Source organism: Raphanus sativus, chromosome 7 (genome assembly GCF_000801105.2).
Source record: "Raphanus sativus cultivar WK10039 chromosome 7, ASM80110v3, whole genome shotgun sequence".
Taxonomy (NCBI): Eukaryota; Viridiplantae; Streptophyta; class Magnoliopsida; order Brassicales; family Brassicaceae; genus Raphanus; species Raphanus sativus.
The window spans coordinates 9,067,724-9,092,554 of NC_079517.1; the positions used below are offsets into that span (position 1 = coordinate 9,067,724).

Genomic DNA, 24,831 nt, shown 5'->3' on the forward strand with positions numbered 1-24,831 from the left:
TTTAAAAATATTTATAATATTATTTGCAAAATTAATTTTTTGCTCTCAAATTAAAAATTGGTGTGTTTAAAAGTCTTTATTATCCTTAATAAATAATTAAATTAGATTTGTTCATATGATTCATCACTATCTAAAAATAATAATATAGATCATAATATATTTAAAATAAATATAAATCTATGTATATAGTTTTATGTATCAATGAATGTTTTCAAGTTTATTTTATGCAATAAAAGATATTTTATTTAAAAAGAAACTTTATCGTATGTAAAATTTAATATTTAATAAAATATTAAGTATTTCAAAATCAAGAAAATAATTTATTGGTTTTTGAATTGATAATATATCTACTTGGAATTTTTGCAAAGCTGTTAACCCCGCAAGTGCAAGCAAAATATCTAAAATAATCACAATTATAGTTTGTTTTGGGGAAAAATTGATACATTTTAATTTTAGTACAGCAGGCATGAGTTCACAATGTGTATGAAAACATATTAATGGTTTTGGATGGATTTGGCAATTTTGAGAAAATTACAATCATATTTATAAGTTATTTTAAACAATATTTTACAAAAAGCCTTGTCCATCTATCTTAAGAAAATGTCATCGGCATAATTACAAAATACCGAAATACAGTCTACCAAAAGATGTCGAGGCAGATTATTTTCCTTGGATTATGTGGTATAATAGAAACGGTAAAGTTTACAATAATAAAGATAGGAACCCCTAGGAAATCTTCCGTAAAACTGAGATTGAGGAAAAGCTTTGGAAGGAGACACAATTATTAATAGAAAAACCTTCTGGGTTACCTCAAGCGGTCCCTAATTTGTAATTTTTGGAATCGACCAGAGTTCGTTATGTAGATGGAGTTTGGAAGGAACAAGATGTTTTCACTGGTCAAGAATGGTATTGCAGACGAACGGATTCAGAAGATATCATGATGGGAGTAATGAATCTCCGACAAGCTTGCACGTGGTACAAAATTATATGGCGGATAAACTTGCATGTGGTGCAAAGAATTTTCCTTCAACTATGTTATATGTCGATTCAGTACTTCCGGTCTGGTTCACTGGACCGATAAGACGTCACTAGAATAGTTTATTGTTGTAAAAAAAAAGTCTTTCTCTTCTTGTCACTTGTTATTTTATTTTATTTTTTCAACGTACAGATCTTTTTTTCATTGTGATTTTGTGTTTTCCAATTTAATTTAAAATTTTGTTTTTTTTTTCACTTTGGCTGGATTTTATAACTTTGTTATTTTAGATTTTATCTATTTTTCTTTATATTTTAAAATATTGATCATGTATTTCCCTCAAGTGATGAACCGTAAGGATATTCACCACTTCTTTACGGTTCAAGCACAATATTCTCATTAAGTTAGATTAGATTTTAAAGTTGTTTAATAAAAATCATCCACAATTTTCAGATTCACCTAAAATCATATAAAAACTCTTTAAATATCAAATCACTTAAAATATCATATTGAATACATTCCATTATCTTAATTTATAAAACACAATAAAAATCTACAATGGTTTTATAAAAATGATAACTTTCCAAAAATAGTATTTTAAAAGGTTTTTTTTAATACAGCTTATTAATTAAAAATTCTTAAAAAATTATTTTATCTTAATACATAAATCAAAATCCCAAATTTACAATATTTCTCTATAAAAATCATAGCTTTTATTTATTTATCCATATATATATATATATATATAAGGGGAAATTTTATAAATACACTTTTATTGATACCACTAATCAACTATACCACTAATCAAAACACATTTTCAAAAATACCACATTCATTAATATGTGAATTACTAGACTGCCCTTACCTTATTTTCAATTCATCATTTTCTCGAACAAGGAGCAGCTCTCCCTTCACCCTCTTCTTCTTCCACTTCCTCTTCTCATCTCAGCAACCGTCACCTCCACCGGCGGCGGAATCGGCTCCCGATCTATGACTACTAGTCGCACCTTCTCTGACTATGGGCCGATCGGGTCCGAGAGCTTCGGAACGGGATCCTCTGTCCCGTACTCGTCAGAGGAGCTTCTCAGCGAGCCTGTGGGGGAGAATATCAGCTCTGAGCGGGATAGTATCTCCGTCACCATTCGTTTTCGACCATTGAGGTATATAAATAGATCTGATCTTCGTAATACCAGATCTATTGGAAGTTCAATTTATTGGGATTTCTGAAATTGATTCTGATTGCAGCGATAGAGAGTATCAAAGAGGAGATGAAGTTGCTTGGTACCTTGATGGCGATACTATGGTCAGGCACGAGTACAACACTTGTTCACTCTCTCACACTCTGCGAGAGAGGAGGATGCGAGTGGGTGAGAAATGCAGATGCTTTATACTTTGATTCAAGACTGTAAAATGCAGTTACAATATAGGCTGGCGGCAGTATAATGTCAGCTCAATCAGGTTTTGTAGATACAGCCAAGTCTTTCCTCTGTACAGTTTTGAAATGCGGATTGGTCCTTACTGTGTATAGCCACAACATACTCATCAACAGGTTCTGTCTAGCTGGCTCCATCGGAGAAGCTTTGGAGTTAGCTGGTGATATGAATATCAAGCATGGAGTGGAGCCTGATAATGTGACGTACAATATCCTTGCGAAAGGGTGTCATCTCCTCGGTATGATCAAATGGGTTTGGGAGATCATTCAACAGAAGCATTGGTACACAGGGGAAGGAATGGACGAGATGGAGTTAACAGAGGCAGAGAGCAACATGAATGATCTTGTCTCAGAGTACCAACAGTACCAAGAAACAACTGCAGATGAAGAAGGTGAGTACGAGGATGAGGAAGAAGGAGAATACCAACAAGAAGAGGAGTACTGAGAGTAAGCGTATGTGAACTACTCCCACCCCCTTATAAAGCATATCTCTAGTTATTTGTTTTTATTAAGGAAGCCTCAACTACGAGTTGCAGGTTTATATTGACAAATTATGGATCCTGCTTGACTTATGGTGTGCTGTTTGTGTACTTTAATTTGGGATTATAAATTTTAACAAGCAATTATTTTCATAGGGATTCTTAGAACATTCCAAGTATGCAGCTGGAAACTTCGTATTCTAACAACTTCCCCATCACCAAGGCTTTATAAGGATTATAAATACTTTATAAATGTATATAAATCATTTTTAAAGATTTAGAAATCATTTATAAACCTTAAGAAACTCTTAAAAACTTTATAAAGAATTATAAAATATTGACAAACTTTATAAAATATATTTAAAGTTGGTTGTTGGCTGTTGTTTATAAAAAAATTTATAAGAGTTTATTAAAACAGTCTATAAGGATATGTATAACAAACTTGAAGTTATTATTCTACAAGGCTTTTATAAGGATTATAAATAAAGGTTTATAAAACCAATCATATGGATATATGAATTATTTTTGTATATAAATCATTTATATGAGTTTATAAAACCATTTATTAATTTTATAAGAGCTTATAAAACTTTGTATCAACCATCTATAAAGTTTAAAAAACACATATAAATATTTATATAACTATTTAACGGTTTGTAAAACTATTTAGAAGGGTTTATAAACAATTTACCAGAACTTATAAGCGATTTATAAAAATAAGGCCTTATAAAAAGTATAATTCAGTATTGAGATGATTTAGCATTGAGAGATATTTGGGGGTTCTGAATTTTGATCCGTGTGCGTCCATCATCGTTCCGTCGGTTTATAAGGTTTATAAAATTTATACACCATTTATAAATAATTTATAAGGGTTTATAAATAGTTTATAAATCAGTTCATAGCCTTTTTGAAACTAAAATCAGTTTATAAATAATAATAATTCAACATAAAACCCCGAAAATTACCTTATAAACCCTAAATCAGTTTATAAAATAATAAATCAGTTTATAAACTCTTATAAATCAATTTATAAAACCATCTCCTACACGCCGTGTTGATTCTGCTTGCCTTCTCGCCATTATTAGGATATCCCAGAAATGTTCATTTAACATTTGGTCGTGGGAACCCGAGTCTTTATTGGCTTAAGCTTCAAACCAAGACTCTCCTGAGACAGAAGCTCCGGTGAAATTCATGAGGCTTCATGTTCTGCAGGAAGACAAAGCATATCTCAGTTAGATACTCTTTAATGTCAGAAAGTCAAAAACTACAAATCTAACCTCTGATCTCGCAGAAAGAACATCTTGAAACTGCTTTGTAGCTCCCGTAAGTTTTGCTTAAAGTCATCCCAAAATATTTATAATGGTTTATAAAAATTTATAAAGGGTTTAGAAAACCACTTAAACAGTTTTAATGGGTTTTGAAAGAGTTTATATATGGTTTATATAAAATTATAAAGGTTTCTAAAATAATATAAATATTTATATAACTATTTACAAAGGCTTATAAAACCATTTATGAACCATTTGTAAAGTTTATAAGAGATTATAAAACCTTGTATCAACCTATTTAAAAGGGTTTGTAAAACTATTTACAAGAAAATTATGAAAGCTTATAAATAATTTATAAGAGGTATGTATACTATTAATAAGAGTTTATAAAAATGTTATGAAAGCTTATATTCAATTTATAAGAGGTATTATTAGAATTGTATAGGTTTATAAATAATTTATAAGAGGTATTATTATAAACCTTTAGAAATTATACATATATAATTCCTTACAATTACAAATAATTTATAAACCATTATAACTAATATATAAACATTTTATAAACCATTATAACAAATTTATAAACATTTTATAAAGGTTTATAAAATATTTAAAAAGGTTTATAAAACTATTTACAAGAACTTATAAGATATTTATAAGAGTTTATACATTTATTTTAAAGTGTTTATAAATTAATTTACAAGGTTATATATCTATTTATAAAAGTTTATAAATCTATTTATAAGGGTTTATTCCAAAGATTGTAAGAATTTAATAATCTTCATAACACAATTTATAAGAGTTTATAAATCAATTTATAAATAAGTTAGAAGACTTTATAGATCATTTATAAATTCTCAATTCTTTTCTCGCCATCTTAGAATTTTTGTAAGAATTTATAAATGATCTAAAATCTCTATGCTAAAGGCCACGATAAGTAAGATGTTAAATAACTAACCATTGATTTGCATATAAACAAAATTAAGTCTCATGACCAATATCATAAACAACAGCGAACGCAGAGAAACACTACATATTAGTTAAAGTGATATCATATTGTCTCCACAGATATAAGCGAAAGCAAGACGCTAAACATCATTCCTTCCATCAGTCAACCACAGTACTCTCTTTTCTGGCCTTCTTGGTGATGAGGATAAACTCAGTGGGTTTGATGAGCCTGAAGGTACACCTGTCACCAACCTTCAAAGGGAACTCTCTTGCCAATCTACTCCATCCACTTGAGAAGACTGTTCGATTCTCCCTCACCAAGCAAAGCACGTTCCATGAAGACTTCCTTTTTGAGTGATTGATCGTGTACTCCATAGACTCACTCGGGATATGATCCTTTTCAAACACCCTCAGACAACTGATACCAAGACAAAGAAGAAGCAGATATTCACATGTCAGAAACTGTATAGAATACTTGTTGAATTTCTTTAAATATTACCAAGAACTTGAGGTATGATTTCCTTATGGTGATTTCGAACTCTGGAACACCATTTTTCTTGATCTTCTTCTTTTTTCTTGAATGTTTTGAGTTTCTCAGCTTTCTTCTTTCTGCCTCTCGATGATTCATCTACTTCCTTCACCACTTTCTTGCTCTTCTTCTTCTTGGAGGATGTTTTAGAAGCCTCAGCTTTCTTCTTTGTGGTTTCAATCTCAACTCCGTCCACAGACTTACATGCTTCATCTTCCTTCTTCACGTCCTTGTAGCTACTCTCACCTTCTTCTTTCTTTATGCCACCTGTTTACATCATCATCAAATTAGCAAAAAAACATTCTTCCTCACAATCTACTCTGTTTCATTGAAAACAAAATGCTTACTGAAAGGAGTCGTTGTAGGATGTTTGCGTGGTGCGACGATCTCCTTGCCACTCGGCTTGTACATGTTGACGTTGAAGCGCATTAGTACAGTGTGAGTAAAGGTAACGACCTCGTTTCACCCAAAGCATTGTCGCTCACAAACTGGCTCTGTAAGCATTGTCGCTCACAAACTGGTTCTTAAACATAACCTTCCTGTCCCATGTTTCTTCTCCACATCCATCGTAACTCGACCTTCTCCTCTCTCTCTCTCCAATCTGGTTATCTTCAAGTATCACTATAATCCTGAGCCACATTAATAACCCAATCCAAACTTTCCAGGCACCACTTCTAACAAATCGTTGACTCCTCTGTCGATACACCAAGTAAATCCAAACAGATCTCCCACTGAATAGAAGAAAAATCATACCTTTATTATCCAAGCCATCATCACTTGAAGACCCAAGATCACATGTATCTGTGTAGATTGTAGATCGTAATATCTCCCAGCCCCTATCAATCCCGATCTTTTTCATATTCCCCTGCAATCCAATCAGTTCTGATTGATCCCCTCGGATCATCAGAGTTGGCTTCTCAGACGAACACGTTTGCTGAACCAACCAAGCCTTCCACGAAGATGAAACAGATTGCAAAAGAGATGCAGAAACGAAGCCAAAAAGCTATGGAGGTGGTTATAATGATTCGGCGGCGACGGAGGCGTTCACCAGGTGGAGACAACGACGACTTCTCCATCTCCTTTGATTAAGCTAGGGTATATTAGTCTTTTACCTATTGATATTTTAAGTGTAAAGTTGGTTAGTGTATTTTTGAAAAGTGGTACTTTGAAAGTGGTATTAGTAGCAATTTCCCTGTATATAATCGAGAAAAACTTAAATAATCACATTCGTAATTTCGTATAATATGTTCTACACCTACAAGAACCACTACAAAGACTCACTGAATCTGGATAATACCATAGGCCCAATTAAAAAGCCCATGGGTATCCTCTTCGACAAATCTTAAGCAGTCATCCATACACATTCAAGCCGAAAGAAAATGCAGAAAACCCTTCTCTAGCCTCAATCACTGTCTTCTCCGATAGAAAAAAGAAATCCACGATGGCTCCTAAATCGAAAGAGAAACCGAAAACCCCAACATCCTCCCAGCCTCCTCCCGCGATCGAAGATCTCTTCACCACTCTCGATAGGCACATCCAGCGATCTGAATACGAACAAGCCGTCAAGGTCGCTGATCAAGGTATCCAGATCCTCAAACCTCCCTATGAATCTTAAAATTTTATAATGGTGGAAATTGAGATTCCGACTGTTTTTTTTTCAGTTCTGTCGATCGCACCTGCCGATGAGGACGCGATCCGATGCAAAGTCGTGGCTCTTGTCAAAGACGATAAGATCGATGATGCTCTCTCCCTCATTCACTCCTTCCATAAGCTTCCCATCGATCTAGGGTTTCAAAAGGTCACTTCTCTCGTACACTTATCCAGCTACATTTTATTTTACTGGAATGTGACTGTTTAGTTGAGATCTATAAAGTTACTGTTTATAAAAAGCATCAGAATGAATATTAGAAAGCTCTAATGGTTTCTCTATTGCTTTGAATAGGCATATTGTTTATACCGTCAAAACAAGCTAGACGAGGCTTTCGAGTGTTTGAGAGGTCGAGAGAGAGACTCAGAGACTTTGCTTTTGGAGGCTCAGATTCTCTACCGTCTGGGGAAAACAGATGCTTGCGTTGATGTGTATCGGAAGCTGCAGAACTCACAGATTGAGACGGCAGAGGTCAATTTTGTAGCGAGTTTGGTTTCGGCTGGTAAAGCGTCTCAGGTGAAAGGAGCATTGGAGTCTTGGAGGATCAAACCTACTAGTAGCTTTGAGCTGGCGTTTAACACTGCTTGCTCTTTGATTGAAAACAACAACTACGCTGATGCTGAACAGCTTCTGCTAGCTGCAAGGAGGTATGTCACAAAGTTATATTCACGTCTCATACACTATTGCTAGAGGGTTGCCCATTTCTTTTAGTTGCTTCGCTTGACACTCCTTTAGCTAGGTCTAATTGTAGTATATAGGATAAGTAATGCGGTTAATTAGTTGTTAATACTGAACACTACTGCATGGTCTCGTTTCTTTATTGTCTTATAACCGCTACCAATTGTTTTCTTTGAATAATCACGTCAATCTATATAAAAGGTTTCCTTTCATCTGTATCTTTATCAACACTTCAAGTACATTGTTCATTTGACTACTGATTGTGCAATATACTCTTCACTGATGAAAATACTGTTGGGTTGAGACAGAATTGGTCAGGAAACCCTCACGGATGATGGCTTTGCTGATGAGGATATTGAGAATGAGCTTGCCCCCATTGCTGTCCAATTAGCATATGTCCAACAGGTATTTTGTGCTGATTGTATTAGACTTAACTTCCTGTTAGGATATCTTCCGGTCGTTTGTGACAAAGTTTTTCGCATCAGGTCCTTGGACAAACTCAGGAATCCACCAGCTCTTATGTAGACATCATTAAACGAAACCTGGCCGATGAATCGTCACTTGCTGTTGCTGTGAACAACCTTATTGCCTTGAAAGGTTCCAAAGATGTTTCTGATGGTTTGAGGAAGCTTGATCGTCTCAAGGATAAAGATTCTCAAAATTTTCAGCTTTCTCAAACACTTGATGCTAAGCTTTCACAGAAACATAAGGAAGCTATATATGCTAATCGCGTCCTTCTGCTCCTCCATGCAAATAAGATGGATCAGGTCCTTTTTTAACTCAAAAATCTTGTTTGTTCCTATCTTATTTCTTCTTTGCATATTTGGCTTGACCTGTTAAGAGAATCTTTTTCCACAGGCACGAGAACTTTGTGCTGCACTGCCGGGCCTCTTTCCTGAAAGTGTCAATCCTGCATTGCTTCAAGCTGCTGTCTTAGTGAGAGAGAACAAGGCTGCCAAAGCTGAAGAGCTTCTGGGACAGTTCGCAGTAAAGTTCCCGGAAAAATCTAAGTCGATTCTCTTGGCCAGGGCACAAATTGCTGCTTCGGCCAGTCATCCTCACGTAGCAGCAGAGTCCCTGTCCAAAATAACTGATATCCAGCATTTCCCTGCTACCGTTGCCACCATTGTCGCACTCAAAGAGCGAGCTGGGGACAATGATGGTGCTGCTGCTGTTCTCGACTCAGCGATTAACTGGTGGTCAAATTCGATGACTGAGAACAATAAGCTTGGCATATTGATGCCGCAGGCTGCTTCCTTCAAGCTCAGGCATGGCCAAGAAGAGGAGGCTTCACGGTTATACGAGGAGATTGTGAAAAAACATAAAAGCACAGATGCTCTGGTTGGTCTTGTGACCACACTTGCTCGTGTCAACGTCGAGAAAGCAGAGACTTACGAGAAACAGCTAAAGCCGTTGCCGGGGTTGAAGGCTGTTGATGTGGATAACCTAGAAAAAACCTCTGGTGCAAAACCCATGGAAGGCGCTGCCGCAGCAGCTGCTTCAGCGATGCAGGAAGAAGTGAAGAAGGAGAAGGCAAAGAAGAAGAGGAAGAGAAAGCCAAAGTACCCCAAAGGATTCGATCCGGCAAACCCGGGACCACCTCCGGACCCTGAAAGGTGGCTTCCGAGAAGGGAAAGGTCAAGTTACAGACCCAAGAGGAAGGACAAGCGTGCAGCTCAGATCCGTGGATCGCAGGGCGCAGTGACAAAGCAAGACAAACAAGAAACAGCTCCTTCGACCTCAAAGTCAAACCAAGCGACCACTAAGAGTGCAGCCGCTGATCATTCAAAGCCTTCTTCCTCTAAGGCCTCAAAAAAGAAGTCTAGGAGATGAACGAAACAACCTTTTTACAGTCTTTTCTAAGAGAACAAAAAGGTCTACTTTATATGACAACACGAGAGCTGGATTTCCTTTGTTTTTTTCTGCTTTTTTGGATTAATTAATGTTTTGGTTGTCTTGACCCATTTAAGATTTTGGTTAATTTATCAGTTTACATATGCTCGTTTGCATGGTATTGAATCAAGACGAAGAGCAAGAAGAATCGATTAAATGCAGAAGAATATTAATAATCAAAGGGATATAGATACAATGAAACAGTGGTTTGATTTATTAACTAATCACTTTTCAGATTTCTTGCGGAGATCCTTCATCCATTTAAACCCAAGTATGGTCTTCCCGAAGCTTCTTCTTCCATCTTTGTCCTTCTTTTTTTTCTTTTTGCCTTCATCTTCTTTTGTACCACTGGGAGGAGGGTCAGGGTTTGTATCCCATTGATCAGCCCACGATAGCCCCGAATCCATCTTCTTTTCTTTATTATATTTCAGAAAATCAAAGAAACATTAGTCTAGCTACAGGAACTTCTTCAATAACTTATTTGTAGCTTCCTTCTTCTTGTTCATTGCCCTTGTTTTTAACTCTATTAGTTTTCAGTTTTTTTTTTCATTTTGGTTACTACTGGTAACCTAACTTCTGTTTTACTACATTCCTTTCTATCTTTGGTCATCTGTTTGGTTGGTACAAATCTTCCCTCCTTATTGTTTCTCTTAATTGAATATTATGCCATCTTATGGTCTAACCGTCTTCACCTACTTTAACAATGTAAACATTTCACATCCAAACAACACCTCCCATCTCCAGATATTTAATTTCCTTTTATCTGATTAAATTATGTTACATAATCCTTAACCAGTTTTCATAACTGACGAGATTATTCATCAGTTCAAGAATCAAAAGCTATAACGAGACTTCTAAAAGAACTCGACATGATCAGCTATTTCTCTGCAAACAAGTTTTGATTCCGCAGCCAAACTTATGCTTTTAGCTATAGCAAGACCAGTAAGCTTATGCGTAGACGTCGGCTCATACTTCTTCACCTCTGCATCACCCTTCCCTGACAGCAAAGCCCCCCTCGCAGGAATCACATTCTCCCACCAGAACTCCCTCAACACCTCGTAAATGATCCTCCAGTAGCTTCTGTCTCTCATCACTCTGAACACAGAGCTCCCGTTCAGCGTCCAGCAGTACAAGTCCACCCACTCACGGTCCATTATCTCCATCTGGCCCTGCATCTGAGGCATGTAATAGAACGGCACTTTGGACCAAGGCAAGACCGTTTCCGTCTTCCCTTTGTTATACGGACACTTCACTTCCAGAATCCCAACATCGAGAACCCCATCCGGAGAAGCACCAAGCCAGTGAAACTGCTCTTGTGAGTGAAGAGCAAACCCCATCGAGCCAACCTCGCACCCCATGATCCTCTTGTACCTCTCTATCGCAGCCGATTCCATCTGCACACCCCAGTTCATCGCAAACCTCGCGGAGTCCTCCACCACTCGCGGCGACTCCGAGTCGTACACCTTCTCGTGCCAGAGCTCGGAGCGGCGGTTCTTCTTCCAGAAGCCGAGCGCTGTGCTGAATGTGCTCGTGGTCAGCTTGTCTTTCCTTAAGGCGAACCATTCTTCTGATTTCTGAGGGATGTCGGATGGGGAGAGGTGGCTTGAGACAGCTAGTGGAGAAGAAGCACGGGGAGGAGCAAGGACAAGGGGTAAGCTTGTCTGAGAGAGGACTTGTTGTAATGCAGTGGAGGAAAAGGACAGCGAACTGCTTCTGTTCCTTAACTTTAGTCTTGGTTTAGGGATAAGAGTGTTGAACCCGGAAACTGAACATGTCCTCATTGGTATTATCGAAAGGAAGCAACTTTAATTGGCTTCAAGACCCTACAGAGAAACCCATTTCGAAATAAGGTTAAAAAATGCAATCTTTGAACTTCGAAATCATCAAACAGATTCAGAAAAACTAAACCCAGTAAACGAAAAGCACGAGTTTTGTGATTTGCGTTTCATCCAGCGACACTAACGATCCTAATTCAGAAAACCCCATTTAACCAGAAAGCGAAAACTGAATCGAAAAAATAAGTAATATCGGAAGCCCACAAGGTGTTCGATGAAATTACCAGAAACCAGCGCTTCAGGGACCGAGCCGGGGAAGAGAGGAAGCAGAAGATATGGATTTAGTTAGTTGACGATATAAGTTGGTTTCGTTTGGTTATTTATTTAGTTGTTATTTTGACTCGGTCTACCCGGTTTAGTCAACTGTCTGTATATATCCGGATGCGTTGACTTTGTTTGCAAGTGAAAGAGAAAAAAAAAAAACAGAAAATCACTTTTCATATTTTTGATTGCATTTTCTATTATGGTATCGAAGTTTTACTTCTGTCTTATTTAGTGATTTCATGTTCGTTTTTTCTTTATCATTTGTACAAATTTATTATCGAATTTAATCCAACTCGCTGTTGTTTCTGAAGTTTATTGGTGCGGAAAAGACTTCTTTGTGTGACTAGAGGTTTAAAGCTTTTGGGTCACTGTCTCCTTCTACCAGTGGTTATTGGGTGATCATTTTCTCCTCAGCCGACTTTTGCAAAGCTCTGCAATTTCGGTCTAAATTTATTGAAATAGCGCTTTCGAACCAGGGTATGTGGTTTGATGGTGATTAACTTGAGATTAAAAAATCCAATACGGTGAAACCATCAGGATTCGAGTCACGGCTACTGGAGAATTAATATTTTGGCATTGCCAGAGACAGAAGACCGACATGTGGCAACACATGACTAGTCTGTATTATTTATGTGGAGCTAGCATACCTATTTATAATTTAGAAAAAAAAAAGATCTTTCGGCAAACTGATGTATACAGAACATGGTCTCATTTATTATCAAAAGCTCCAAACTCATTTGGCACTGCTTTGTTTTTGGCCAAGTTTTTTCTGCTTGAATCTTGTTTGTTCGTGTTTTTAGTTTAGTTAGTCCTTTGAATCTAACTAAACTAAAGTTGGGTTCAAAAGAACAACCAAAATTTTGAAACACAAAAAAGAAAGAAAAAACAACATTAGTGAATTCTCATTTAGCTTAGTTGTTTAATCATGAACAAATGTTAACTTTCAATAAACTGTTTTGAATTTCTATGATAAATATATAAAATAGATTGGTAACAGCTTAATAATGATTGTAGGATGGAACAAGAAAAATGGTCCAATAACAAAATATTTTCAATTAAAATAAATATTTATTCAAGACATTAAACAAAACATAGAAATTTTAAAATTCAAGTTCCTTTATCTCATCAGTTTTCCATTGCTTACTGGACAACATACAGTAGTTGCAGTGAAAATCCCAAAGACCCCGCATAAGTCCAAGCAACTCGTTCTTACAATGATTTGAACACACGATAAATGTGTCAAACTTTTGAGTGGCAGTTTGTACGATATTTTCGGTATTTAAACCTGACGCCTCTATGTAATTATTGTAGTATACATTAGTAAATCCCTTAAAGTTTATGTATAAGCAATGTGAAAGATTTAGGTTTCTGAGGTTTTGGTGATATGTGACAAGCGACAATAATGCCTTTATGCATAAAGATGAACCTCGAAAGCTTAAACTCTTCAGGTTTGAGAAGTAACTCACAATTTGATCGGATAAGTCATTGTCTAATGGCCGGATAAGCTTTAGGCTGGTGAGGTTCTTGCAGTTCTCTCCAATGCTTCGAAAGTTAGCATTTGAAATGGGTAAACCTGGTTGAGTAATGACTAACGTTTGGAGATTCTTCCACTGGCTGAATGTAAACATAAGTGAATTCTCATTTAGATTACGATAGAGCGGCAGTGACAATTTTTCTACGTTTGGCATCCTGAAAATAAACAAAAACAAGAAATAGTAAATAAACACAGAAAATTGCACCATACCACACTTATACACAAAATTTTCTATTATATAGTGTGCAAATCTGTTTTAGGGATATAACTTACCTTGGAGCAATGATTGCGAGTTCCTCCTCTTGTATATAGTAACAGTTATCAAAAACTAGATTTGTCGTGACTGAGCTGTTAAATTTAGTTATATCAGCCAATATATTTCTGAGATCATATTGGTGATCTTCGTCATTAGACTGATGGTCTGCCTTATCGGGATTTTTTGAAATAATTGACTTGAGATTACTTAAGTCTATGGTCTTCCATAAAGTTTGGTTGTGAGAAGTAAGGAACCAAGAGACAGACGCGAGATGCCCCCTTGATTATATCAATAACGTTGAGCATCCCAAATATCTTGGCTAATATGTCTCTCTCCATATTTTCCCACCCTGACATCTTTTCTAAGCTACTTGGTGTTTCCATCTCAGTGCAGCTAAAAACAATGCAAATTAATTGCAAAAGTAATAGAGTTTTCTGAAGATTAAAGTTCAGAAATTTATAAGAAAATAACAGTAGATTCAACAATATTGAATAACCGATTTGTTAGAACAATTAAAAGAGACAAACAAAAACGTCGAGGAAAGAATACAATTTATAGAGAAGTCATCAGACACGTATAGGGGATTTACTTCTGGGATTTGTAACCATTTCTGAAATGTGAATTGTGAAACTTTGTCTATTATATTAAATAAGCATAGATATTTTATGATGAGACCTAATGAATACTATTACAAAATTACATTAAAGTTTTATTTAAGAAAATAAATATGGCTATAAGTAACCCATTATGAGATATTTTCCCAAGAAGTTATACACAACTTAATAAAATGGATATATTACTTAATTATCTATATGGTTGATATAAAATGATATAGTTTAAATAAAAAAGTTATTTATAAATAGTAATATATTAACTAAATAAGATATGCATGTAAGTAAATAGTAATTGATCTTTTTGTGAAGATAATGATATTTAATCTTTACATGTTCAAGAATTGAAAGAAATCTATCTATATTATTAAAGTAGAAGTCTCCTTTCTTCTCCTTTCATTTCGTCAGTAAGCAGCCATTTTGTTGGGGATAATTTTTAAGAAAAAAGTGTTTTGTATTATTTGCATACGTTTTTTATACAAAATTGTTCTAAAATTTAGGTGATGTCTAAACAATGGCTCACTACACCCATAACCTTTACAGCCGTTGCTACAGGAAGCAAATACGAAAATTCATTGATTCCTCTAAAGACAACAAAACCCACCCTCCCCTTCGAACACCTTACGAACCAACATCATTCTTACCCTAACTATTATATTTTTCGAACCCCCATCAACAAATATTACTATTACCAAAGGCTCTACCAAAAAAAAAAAAAATCGAAGAATATACAATCATAGGTCATGCTCACATACGAATAAATACGAGCTAATGGAAAACATATCACAGTCTAATAAATAACATATTTCACATTCCCGAGCCTATTACAAACCATATTTCAATCACAAGGGTGGTTTGTTTAGAATCGTATAGCATTATTATAAACCTCTAGTTTGAGACTCGAATCGAAATGATGCTAGTTAAGAGTGTATTTATCTTGGCAGATAATTGCATCTGGAGCATTCACCACATTAGACAACTTGCTATTTGAGCCACTGAACGAGCTACTAGTCCATGCGGAAAGAAAGCCACCACAGTTACTCGTGCTGGTTGGTAACTAAGATTTGTTCAGACCTTTCTATAAGCCTACATATATGGTGTGTTGGTTGTGTCTTGAGGGGGCACTTACGGTCATTTCTTAAAACTCATCTTGGACCGTTTGTGGATTCTGAGCATCCAGAGATTAAGAAAGGAGCTGTTGATGTCAAACCCGGGACAGGGGACTTTTGAGGCAAACCAGGTAAAAAAATCTCTTCCGAGAAGCCATATTCTCTCAACTCTCAAAGTCCTTAAACCATAAACATTCAGGTGAAGGTAGGTTGCTGCATGGTGGATGTACTAAAGCATCTGAGTGCGGATGAGACGTCTAGAAACCCCAGCAAATGGAGTCCCCACAGATCGCATATCCAGACTCGCAACTCATCTCCTTCGTCAGAGAAGGTATAAAACACTCTTAACTTTCTAGTCAACCTATACCGGGGTTAAAATCTTAATCATGAAGCAGAACCTTCTCCAAAATTGAAGAGTTGGCATATAAATCATATGGATGTATCGAAAGAGGTATATACATAAAAACTACCCAAATATAACACTTTATTAATTATAGTTTATCATAATTCACTCATTAGGGTCAAAAAAACATTTAACTTCATGATCCCACAGACAAATCTCACACGCAGAAGAAGTATTCATGTCGTTATCCTCGCCGTATCGATGCCAAGCACAATTATATGCTATAATAAAGTCACTGGTTCGACCATCACACCCGCACTTGTCTGGAACGTACGCTCTTTTGAGCTCTTTCATCACCGGTGTGCCAAGCCACCGAATGTTCCCTCCAATCTTGTCCCGCATATCCACCAGCTCCTTCAACGTTTTTGACATTAACGGTTTCATTAAAGAAGACAAGATCTTGAAACCCTCTTGTTTTGTTTCGCCTCCATGCAAAACCGGTCCTGGTATATACATAGACCAACGCATATCAAATCTTGTTTGGCTCAAAAACGCTTAAATTGCTAAATATAAGATAAACGCAAAGATACACAACATGCATGGAACCTATAATAACAAAAAAAAAGAAGAGAAACTCAGGTTAACAATTAATATATCTTGCTTACCCTCCTCGTAGATGTCTCTGCCTCCACCACAGATTAGGATCAGTCCATAAATATAGATTGCTTCTTTGTTTCCTTTTTTCGCAGCTTGAGATAAAAGTTTGAGTCCTTTGTGTTTTTGGTTTCTTCGAAAGTAGTTGTTGACGCCTTTGAGGTACAAGGCTTCAGGATTCCCGTTCCTTCGACATCTCTTGTAGAAGTTAGATAAACTCCTTGCCTTCCTTTGAGGTTCAGGGCCTTGATGCCAACTCAGAAGAGTGAGTTCGTGGAGGGAAAGTCGAGAGATTACGTATTTTTCATCGCATGTTCTTTTAAACGTTTTGGAAACTAATCTGAGATTACGAACCGCTGACAAGGAAGAAGCAGCGGTACGTGAAGAAATCTCCAAAAGAAGATCATCAGGCAAAGAATTGAGAGAAACTCTTCTTTTGTTAGAGTTCTTGAATATGCAAGACGCGTGCAAAGAGGAGGATACCATGTTATCTAAGCTTTGTTTTCCTTTTTTAAGGATACTATTTACATTCTAAAAGTTAGTCAATTGTTTGTTATATAGAGAGGCCTACATTCGTTTTCCTTTTTTCAGTAGGAATAGAAAGAAAAAAACAAGTGGACGAATGAAAACACAAATTAGTTCCTAATTCCATATTTAAAAAGGATAAATTAGATAGAAAAATAAATCTAATTAAAAAAAGTAAATGCATAAATCTTATAGTTTAATAATTCATATATATCTTCTGTTTTACTTTTATCCAATTTTCCATGTTTACGCTCTTATTATTATTATTTTTTTTCGCATGAATGATATTACTACTTATACCGGTTTTTGTATTCCACCATGTATTTTCCATCAAAAGCTTGATAGATTTAGAAAAATCCTATCTTTCAGCAGACTCAATTTTAGTGACATTATTTTTTCTTTTATTACTATATATATCTTGTGTTCTAGTTTCCATCATGTGTTGTTCTCCCTCAGATTTTTGATAAATTTTTGGGGAAAATCCTATCTTTTCGTCAATTCCAACTTTTGTGTTGTTTTCTCAACTTGTATCCAATTTTATATGTTGTGTATCTTGACTGCCTCGTTTGGAATTTGTTTGTAGGAATACTTTCCAACGGTTTTTGTATTCCACCATGTTTTCTCCATCAAATATTTTATAAAATTTAGAAGAAAAAGAAACCCATCCTCAACCCATCTAGGAGTATAACAGTGGCTTTTTGTTTTTTTTTCTGGATTAAGAGCTCAGTTTAGCCGGATTCTTCTTTTTGGAGTTGTTAATTGGTCGGACCTTAACAAAAGCGTTTTGTAAATCCTGCAAAACAAAAGAAAGGTTTCGCACACTTTAAGTAGTTTAACACACAAACAGAATAATCCACATTGTAAGAAGATATGATAATGTCTCGCACACTTTTAGTAGATCCTAAATGAGTTTCTCTAGTAGCACGAGAGTAATGCACAGTGTAAAGAGCAACACCAAGCTTATTATAGAGAGATCGAGAGTGTCTTTTGATAAAATGCAAATAAAAATCCCAAACGAGCGCAAGAGAAGAATTGTAGTCATATGGTAAAAGATCTACTAACTGGTTATAGTTCAATGAATCAACTACTTGAGAGACAATCCTAGCCATACACTACTGTAGTAACAGACATTCTCCCACCTCTAATTGTTGGATATGATGATGTCTAAACACAAAAGCCCCAAAGCTAAGAGCTTTTATTCATATTAGCAGTAACCAATAATATACACTAGTACTAATCTACGTCAAATCTGAGCAAAGGTGAAATTGTTTATACCTTATCAGAATTATCATTAGCTGAAGCAGGTTCACCAGTCCAAAGACTCTCCAAATTGAAGTAAACCCTGGCCTTCTCATCAAGTGCATGTACCACAAACTTTCCTACACGAATCCAAAAATTTACAATCACCACAGAGAAATATATTTAAATAAAAAATCAAGACTTTATAATTACAAAACACGAACCGTAGTCAATGACAATCCACTTGGTATCGTAGCCTTGCACACAAGGAAGCATCACATGTTTCTCTCCTCTCTGCTTCTGCTTTGCCTGTTTTCAGTGAACAAAAGTACTCAAATGATCAATGAAAGTATCGGATTCGAAGGTGAAAAGGAGTGTATATATATTATATACCTTGTAGACGAGAGCCTGAGCGATGTTCTTGAGGTGCCAATCGGATCTTCCCGTGGCGATGATCGTGACGTCGGCCCAGCAAGACTGGTTCTCCGTCGGAATCACAATCACGTTGTCTGCCTTCACGTCGGAGAGTATCTTCTCCACTTCGGGAACGGACAGAACCTCTGAGACATCACGGGCGGCGGAAGAAGAGGAAGAGAAGGAGGGAGGATTCGAAGCGGAGAGAGCTAGCAGCTTCTTCCATGACTGATCTAGAAGTGAAGATGATGGTGGCGATTTGAGGAGAGAAGAGGAGCGAGATCGGAGAGCAGACAACATTAGGTTTTAGGGGTGGTTGTGAAATGAAATGGCCACGATTTGGGGGGAAGAGAACCCTAATAATACCTTTTAAGTCCTACGACGATTGGACCTGAACGGCGAAGTGTGTTCGGTTTCCCTTCCCTTCTTTTTGTGTGCTAAAGTCTTTTTTTCTATTTTTTGTGTGCTAAAGTTATTTGTGATATTAAAACGGGTATTTGCAAATTCCAATCATAACTCAAAATCAACCCTAAAACTAATCCTTAATTTTTTTTTCAACTTTTTGTCATATTCACTCTACAAATTCACATTATTCACGAAAATACTATTAACTTTTTTTTTCGCAAATAACATTTTTACTCTCTCAACCTTATCATCTTCAAATATTTACAAGATTAGCATTGTCATTAATACACTATCACCATGAACAATCAATTTGAAGTTCTTAATGCACTTCAAATTGATTTAGACTCATTATTTTTTAATTCTTATGAATGAAAAGCAATATCTCTTTCACTTTCTCTTTATATTCATACAAAAAAATCTAAGATTTTGATTATAAAACTTTTATAGTTTAATGAGGCGTTGAAGCTTACGATTCTTAGTGAGTCACTTTTGTGTAAGATTCTGGATACTTGGAGAAGACTTATGTATACCGAACAAGTTCTTTCACTGGTTGAAACTATGAAATCATTTTTTTTCAAATATGTTCGTCCATACGACTTCTGGGTATGTTTATGGTTGTAGATGACTTACATGGAAATCTTCTGGTCAATGCAGATGTTAGTTTTGCAATTGATTTTCAAATGTGTTTTTATAGACGATTTATGTCATCCATCTTTGTTGTTAAAAAAAATCTCAAAATGACTTTCATGTAAATTGTCTACGATAAACATGTTAATTTTTTATTTGACCGGATTGTGTCAGAAATTTTACTTTTTCTAGACGACTTGTGTAAGTCGTCCAGTAGAAAATTAAAAATCAATATTTTGTTATACCTACACGACTTCCATGTAAGTCATCTTAGGTTAGTTTTGCAATTGAAAAATAAAAACTTAAAATTTTTTTTTTTTTTTCTAGATGACTTACACGACACGAAAGTCGTCCATGATTTTATTCAGAAATTCTGGTCAAACATTTCTTATCTTGGATGACTTCCACGTAAGTTGTCGGACAGACGACTTCCTTGTAAATCATTTAGAAAAAAAAATAATTTTATCTTTCAATTGTAAAATTAACCCGAGACTACTTACATTGAAATCGTCTAGGTATAAAAAAATATTGATTTTTAATTGTCCACTAGACGATTTATGTGTAAATCGTTTTGGAAAAGTCAAATTTCTGATGCAATCCGATCAAATGCAAAACTAACCCGTTTACCGTAGACGACTTACATGGAAGTTGTCTCGAGATTTTTTTAACAAACAAAGATGGACGACTTCCATGTAAGTTGTCTAGGTTAAAAATCAATTGCAAAACTAATTTAAATGGACCGCTTCCTAGAAGTCTACCAGAAAACCTGTATGGAAGTCGTTTGCGTTAATGTTTAATAAACTTTCATTTTCTCTAAAACTAGGGGTGGGCAAAAAACCCAAACCGAACCGAACCGAACTAACCAAACCGAAATCAAACCAAACCAAACCAAACCGTGCTCTTTATGTAACCCAATTGGTTCATGTTTTACTCAACCCGAACGGTTTGGTTTGGTTTGAGTTTAAACCGAACCAAACCGATAATCCCAATATATATATATAGTAAAAATATATATGATATATATATATATATATATATATATGTATTAACATATTGTAAATTTTAGTTAAAGTTTCGTTTTTTATTTTTCATAACTTCCATATCTTTAAAAAAAATTATAAATATGATTCAAATAATACTATTATATGTAAACTCATGTAGAACTCTATCGTTTATGAGTTGATTAGTTTTTAACAAAAGTATAAAACTGATGCTTTCATATTTTATAACCAACCCGAACTACACCGAACCAAATTAGACCATAATAATGTAAACCGAACTAAATCTAAACCAAACCGAACTGAACCGAACCGAATTAAACCCAAACCAAACCCAAACCAAAGCTACTTTGGTTTTAATTGGTTTGAATTTTATAAAACCCAAATTACCCAAACCAAACCCGAAACTAAACTGAAATGCCCACCCCTATCTAAAACTATAAAGATTTTTTAATATATTTTTGTTAATTCATGTAGCTACTAAATGAAATTTATAACTTAATTGGTGATATTTATGAGGTTGCCAACATTTATGTATATTAGTGTTTCCAGAAGTCTTTTATGTTAGTTTTTATAAATTTATTAAATAACTTTAAAATATATTTATTTAATTTTTAAAAATGTTAAATAACTTCAAGAATATCAAGTAACATAGTATCCTTTTATGTCATAAGATATATTTTTAACTTTCAAGAAATTTGAGATTTCAATTTTCATTTAAAATTTTGAGTTTCCACTTAAATTTTAATTTTCTGCTTAAATTTTCCGCTTATATTTCATATCCCACTTTAAATTTAAGATTTCCCAGAAAACTTCTAATAAAGTGTTCTATCTTTGAACTTATGTAATGTTTTATTTTTATGAATTTGACTAAATTTTTTTTGAGAATTCTTCTTTCTTAGTTATAATAAATTTGATTAATTTTTTGTGTTATTGTGTTTTGCTATTAAAGTTTAAATTAAGCTACATAAAATAAATATTATACAATAATTTCTCTTAACATTAAACAATATTCAATTAATTATAAAAAAACTTATTCAGTTTAAAGTAAAATATGCATTCGTGCGGTTATGATCTACTTTATATTCAACCAAAACATTTGTTTTCCTGTCTTTATATATCAGTCATACATATACAATTTTGTATATTGTTTGGAAATTTAAGTCCACGCTAATTCTTTTCAGAATAATGCCATGAAGGCATATTCCTTTGCAAACTTACAAACAAAGAAGCATATTCTGGTCAATCACATATTAACCAATAAACAAATTAAGTTAACGTGTATACGAATTCTGAATTTACATGGAATATATTTGTGAATATACACTCAATTTCTAAATTTTAAACAAGTAGCCCACTTTTATAGCCAAGGTATAGTACAATAAAAGCTCTAAGAAACATTTTTATTTTTTTAAAAAAGTCAATGGAAACAGAATTTATAAGATAAGATATTCTACTATACTATAATTCTGGACAAATTAACATTTTCTACTTCCATAAAAATAGTATAATAGAACCATTGTTGGTTGTTGCCGAAGAAAGCGCGATAAAACAAACGAAAGAAATATTTTACGGAAGAAGAAGAAAAGAGAACCTGGGGATTTGGACGGTAGACGTACTCCAACGAAGAGAGATCCAAGATAAGAGTTTTTTCCACGTCTTATGGATTCATGTCGTCTCTGTATCTTCTTCTTGTAGCAGACATATTCACATGATTGATTTGAAGTCCATCGATCAACGTCTAATGGAGGAATCAGCTGATACGTCTTCCTCTTCTTCTTCCTATTATTTCTCCATTTTCACGAATTATCCTCTGATTTCCGCTGTGCTAGCTTTCACCATCGCACAAGTCATCAAGTTCTTCACCACCTGGTACGTGCACGTATCACTCATATATTATTGCTCTTCTTCTTCTTCGATTAGAGATTATTTGATCGTACTATTCATAGCTTCTGAAAAGGGTATAGATAAAGATTTGCATTTAGATTATTAATGAGTTGCGAGCATCAGGTAGAAAATTAAGCTTTGAAAGATATAATGAGTTAAACTATATGTTTGTAAGTTTTGTGAAGGTATAAGGAAAAGAGATGGGATTTAAAACGGCTTGTTGGGTCTGGAGGAATGCCTTCTTCACATTCGGCAACAGTTACAGCTCTAGCTATGGCTGTTGGCTTGCAAGAAGGCTTCGGAGGATCACACTTCGCTATCGCTTTAATCCTCACATCCATTGTATGTTCTGCTCACTCAAACCACTTTTGCATTAGCATTAGTAAGCATGCAAGTCTACGATGATATTAGCGTGAAATACTCTTATATTTTTTTTTTGTGCTCTTCTAAGTTCTAACCGTACTCTGAAATTACTTTCACTAATAAGATATCTCTTTATCATGTTAAATCTTTATATTATTATGTTTATTCTTCTGTTTTCCACATTATCTTCTAGCATCCGTTATAACACCTTCTTTGTCATTTTTGATGGTTACGGTTCTTAGGTGATGTATGATGCAACTGGTGTAAGATTACATGCTGGACGCCAAGCTGAGGTTTTTATTTGATTGTTTTCTTTTGGTGTTACAAGCTCTGTTTCCTTTTACTGATTATGGGCTCCGTTTCATTTCCAGGTTCTCAATCAGATTGTGTACGAACTTCCTGCAGAGCATCCCCTCGCTGAAAGCATACCGTTGCGTGAACTTCTCGGTCATACCCCTCCACAGGTGAGATTAGACCAATACAGACTTTCATGTTAGACAAAGTAAGAGACTGGTTGTGGCAAGCATATCTTTTTTGGTGTCATGTCATCAGGTCGTTGCGGGTGGAGTGCTTGGAATTGCCACTGCAGTTTTTGGATACTTGGTCACCTTGATAGTCAAGTAGCTGATTAACAAAGTGCAGTTAAAGCTCGCATTTTCTGTTCCAATATCGTGTGTGGATGCCACTGCTGCGTAGCTGAAACAGCCATGACAAGCAATGGACTCCGGAAACTGGATTATTTTTGTGTGTTTTTGCTGGTCGATCTCTTTGTCATTGACAACATGCTAGTATAGGTTTGATCTTGTAAGGAAAGCATGAAAATGTCATTACACCGACATACTAGTATAGGTTTGATCTTGTAAGGAAAACATGAAAATGCTGATTTTCTCTAATTTATTTGGCTCATTAAACACATGTCTGAGCATTAACTTCTGTCTCCTCTGTCTGTGGTGGATATTGATTCCTTTAACGTTGATCTAACCTCCTGAGAAGAAACAGTAGATGTATATGAATAAATACGTCAAGATAGCTAGGGACATGGGAACATACTTGTCTTCTCCCGACTATACTCGCCGCTGCGAGATCACCAGTTCAAGACTCATCATCAGGAATATAAGAGGTTGTGATTTTAACTGGTTCTATTGATAAAGTCCATGAAGCGTATCTGATGTGGTGGGATGAAGAAGGATTACAACAGAAAGATTAGTCTATGTCCCCATGAAGAGATTTAGACATTAGACAATGAAAAAATAATATTGATTTGAATTTTTTTGGGTTTTAACTGATTATCAGCAAATGCTAGAGAGGTCAATAAGCTAATCTTACAACATTTTATTAAATTTTCTTGTAAAAATACAAGCAAGATTCCTAAAATTGTAGGGTCAGTTGACCCCTTTCACTGTACATCCGCCATTGTGTGAGGACGTTAAGATATTCTCAACGGTAAAGCCTCTTTGCGTTTCTAAAAAAATAAATATATTAATTTTTAAATAAAATTTATTTGTTTGAAGTTTAACAAACATTGAACTGACATCGGGATTATAAGTTTTTGTGAGTTTCTCTACTTCTAGTAATTATAAGAATCTTTTACTCTTCTCTCTCTTAATTTCCAATATTTTTTTATTTTAAAATTTGAAATACCCATTAAATCCTATTGTTGGAACTGCTCTTGCATTCATCTTCACTCCTAAAGTAATTATTTCAAAATTTCAAAACTTGTTATTTTCTTAATTTTATTATATTTACTGTCAATTTGACTCAGTTAGTTATAAAGTTTTTCTGTAAATAAAATTTTATATAAAACTGCACAAAACCATGTTTCCATCTATGATATTTTCTAGGTACATGAATCAATAAGAAATGCTTTAAGTAATGTTATATTGTTCACATTTATACATTAATCCATCCCAATTTCTAGT

At 34.9% G+C, this 24,831-nt stretch overlaps 7 protein-coding genes, 1 long non-coding RNA gene and 1 pseudogene across 8 annotated transcripts; 3 read left to right on the forward strand and 6 right to left on the reverse strand.

The window, feature by feature from the left end:
- The first annotated feature begins 1,841 nt into the window (after nt 1–1,841).
- Nucleotides 1,842–3,060, forward strand: LOC130497529 (uncharacterized). Its single transcript, XR_008936509.1, has 3 exons — nt 1,842–2,133; nt 2,219–2,431; nt 2,523–3,060. It is a non-coding gene; the product is annotated as an uncharacterized LOC130497529 (long non-coding RNA).
- A 2,030-nt stretch (nt 3,061–5,090) lies between these two features.
- On the reverse strand, nt 5,091–6,762 carry LOC108815860 (B3 domain-containing protein At3g17010-like). Its single transcript, XM_018588376.2, has 3 exons — nt 5,977–6,762; nt 5,600–5,896; nt 5,091–5,518 (listed from the first exon to the last, which is right to left on the reverse strand). The coding sequence occupies exons 1-3, from the start codon at nt 6,056–6,058 to the stop codon at nt 5,511–5,513; spliced, it is 387 nt and encodes a 128-aa protein (XP_018443878.1). The 5' UTR covers nt 6,059–6,762; the 3' UTR covers nt 5,091–5,510.
- A 235-nt stretch (nt 6,763–6,997) lies between these two features.
- Nucleotides 6,998–9,952, forward strand: LOC108818525 (uncharacterized). Its single transcript, XM_018591520.2, has 6 exons — nt 6,998–7,209; nt 7,291–7,427; nt 7,572–7,924; nt 8,264–8,360; nt 8,441–8,722; nt 8,814–9,952. Exons 1-6 carry the CDS (start codon nt 7,071–7,073, stop codon nt 9,786–9,788), a joined length of 1,983 nt encoding a protein of 660 aa, XP_018447022.2. The 5' UTR covers nt 6,998–7,070; the 3' UTR covers nt 9,789–9,952.
- Nucleotides 9,953–10,069: 117 nt separating this feature from the next.
- LOC108834784 (uncharacterized) lies at nt 10,070–10,469 on the reverse strand. The gene has a single exon (XM_018608109.2). It carries the CDS (start codon nt 10,253–10,255, stop codon nt 10,073–10,075), a length of 183 nt encoding a protein of 60 aa, XP_018463611.1. The 5' UTR covers nt 10,256–10,469; the 3' UTR covers nt 10,070–10,072.
- A 118-nt stretch (nt 10,470–10,587) lies between these two features.
- On the reverse strand, nt 10,588–11,985 carry LOC108817109 (uncharacterized). The gene is made up of 2 exons (XM_018589714.2): nt 11,908–11,985; nt 10,588–11,671 (listed from the first exon to the last, which is right to left on the reverse strand). Exon 2 carries the CDS (start codon nt 11,627–11,629, stop codon nt 10,703–10,705), a length of 927 nt encoding a protein of 308 aa, XP_018445216.2. The 5' UTR covers nt 11,630–11,671; nt 11,908–11,985; the 3' UTR covers nt 10,588–10,702.
- Nucleotides 11,986–13,047: 1,062 nt separating this feature from the next.
- LOC130497748 (putative F-box protein At4g11580) lies at nt 13,048–14,120 on the reverse strand (annotated as a pseudogene).
- A 1,820-nt stretch (nt 14,121–15,940) lies between these two features.
- Nucleotides 15,941–16,962, reverse strand: LOC108815316 (putative F-box protein At1g67623). The gene is made up of 2 exons (XM_018587958.2): nt 16,466–16,962; nt 15,941–16,303 (listed from the first exon to the last, which is right to left on the reverse strand). Exons 1-2 carry the CDS (start codon nt 16,938–16,940, stop codon nt 15,966–15,968), a joined length of 813 nt encoding a protein of 270 aa, XP_018443460.2. The 5' UTR covers nt 16,941–16,962; the 3' UTR covers nt 15,941–15,965.
- A 589-nt stretch (nt 16,963–17,551) lies between these two features.
- On the reverse strand, nt 17,552–19,081 carry LOC108815832 (protein Iojap-related, mitochondrial). The gene is made up of 4 exons (XM_018588343.2): nt 18,612–19,081; nt 18,443–18,527; nt 18,255–18,358; nt 17,552–17,772 (listed from the first exon to the last, which is right to left on the reverse strand). Exons 1-4 carry the CDS (start codon nt 18,930–18,932, stop codon nt 17,695–17,697), a joined length of 588 nt encoding a protein of 195 aa, XP_018443845.2. The 5' UTR covers nt 18,933–19,081; the 3' UTR covers nt 17,552–17,694.
- Nucleotides 19,082–22,222: 3,141 nt separating this feature from the next.
- On the forward strand, nt 22,223–23,801 carry LOC108816522 (uncharacterized). The gene is made up of 5 exons (XM_018589098.2): nt 22,223–22,534; nt 22,735–22,891; nt 23,155–23,205; nt 23,284–23,376; nt 23,465–23,801. Exons 1-5 carry the CDS (start codon nt 22,374–22,376, stop codon nt 23,534–23,536), a joined length of 534 nt encoding a protein of 177 aa, XP_018444600.2. The 5' UTR covers nt 22,223–22,373; the 3' UTR covers nt 23,537–23,801.
- The last annotated feature ends 1,030 nt before the right edge of the window (nt 23,802–24,831 follow it).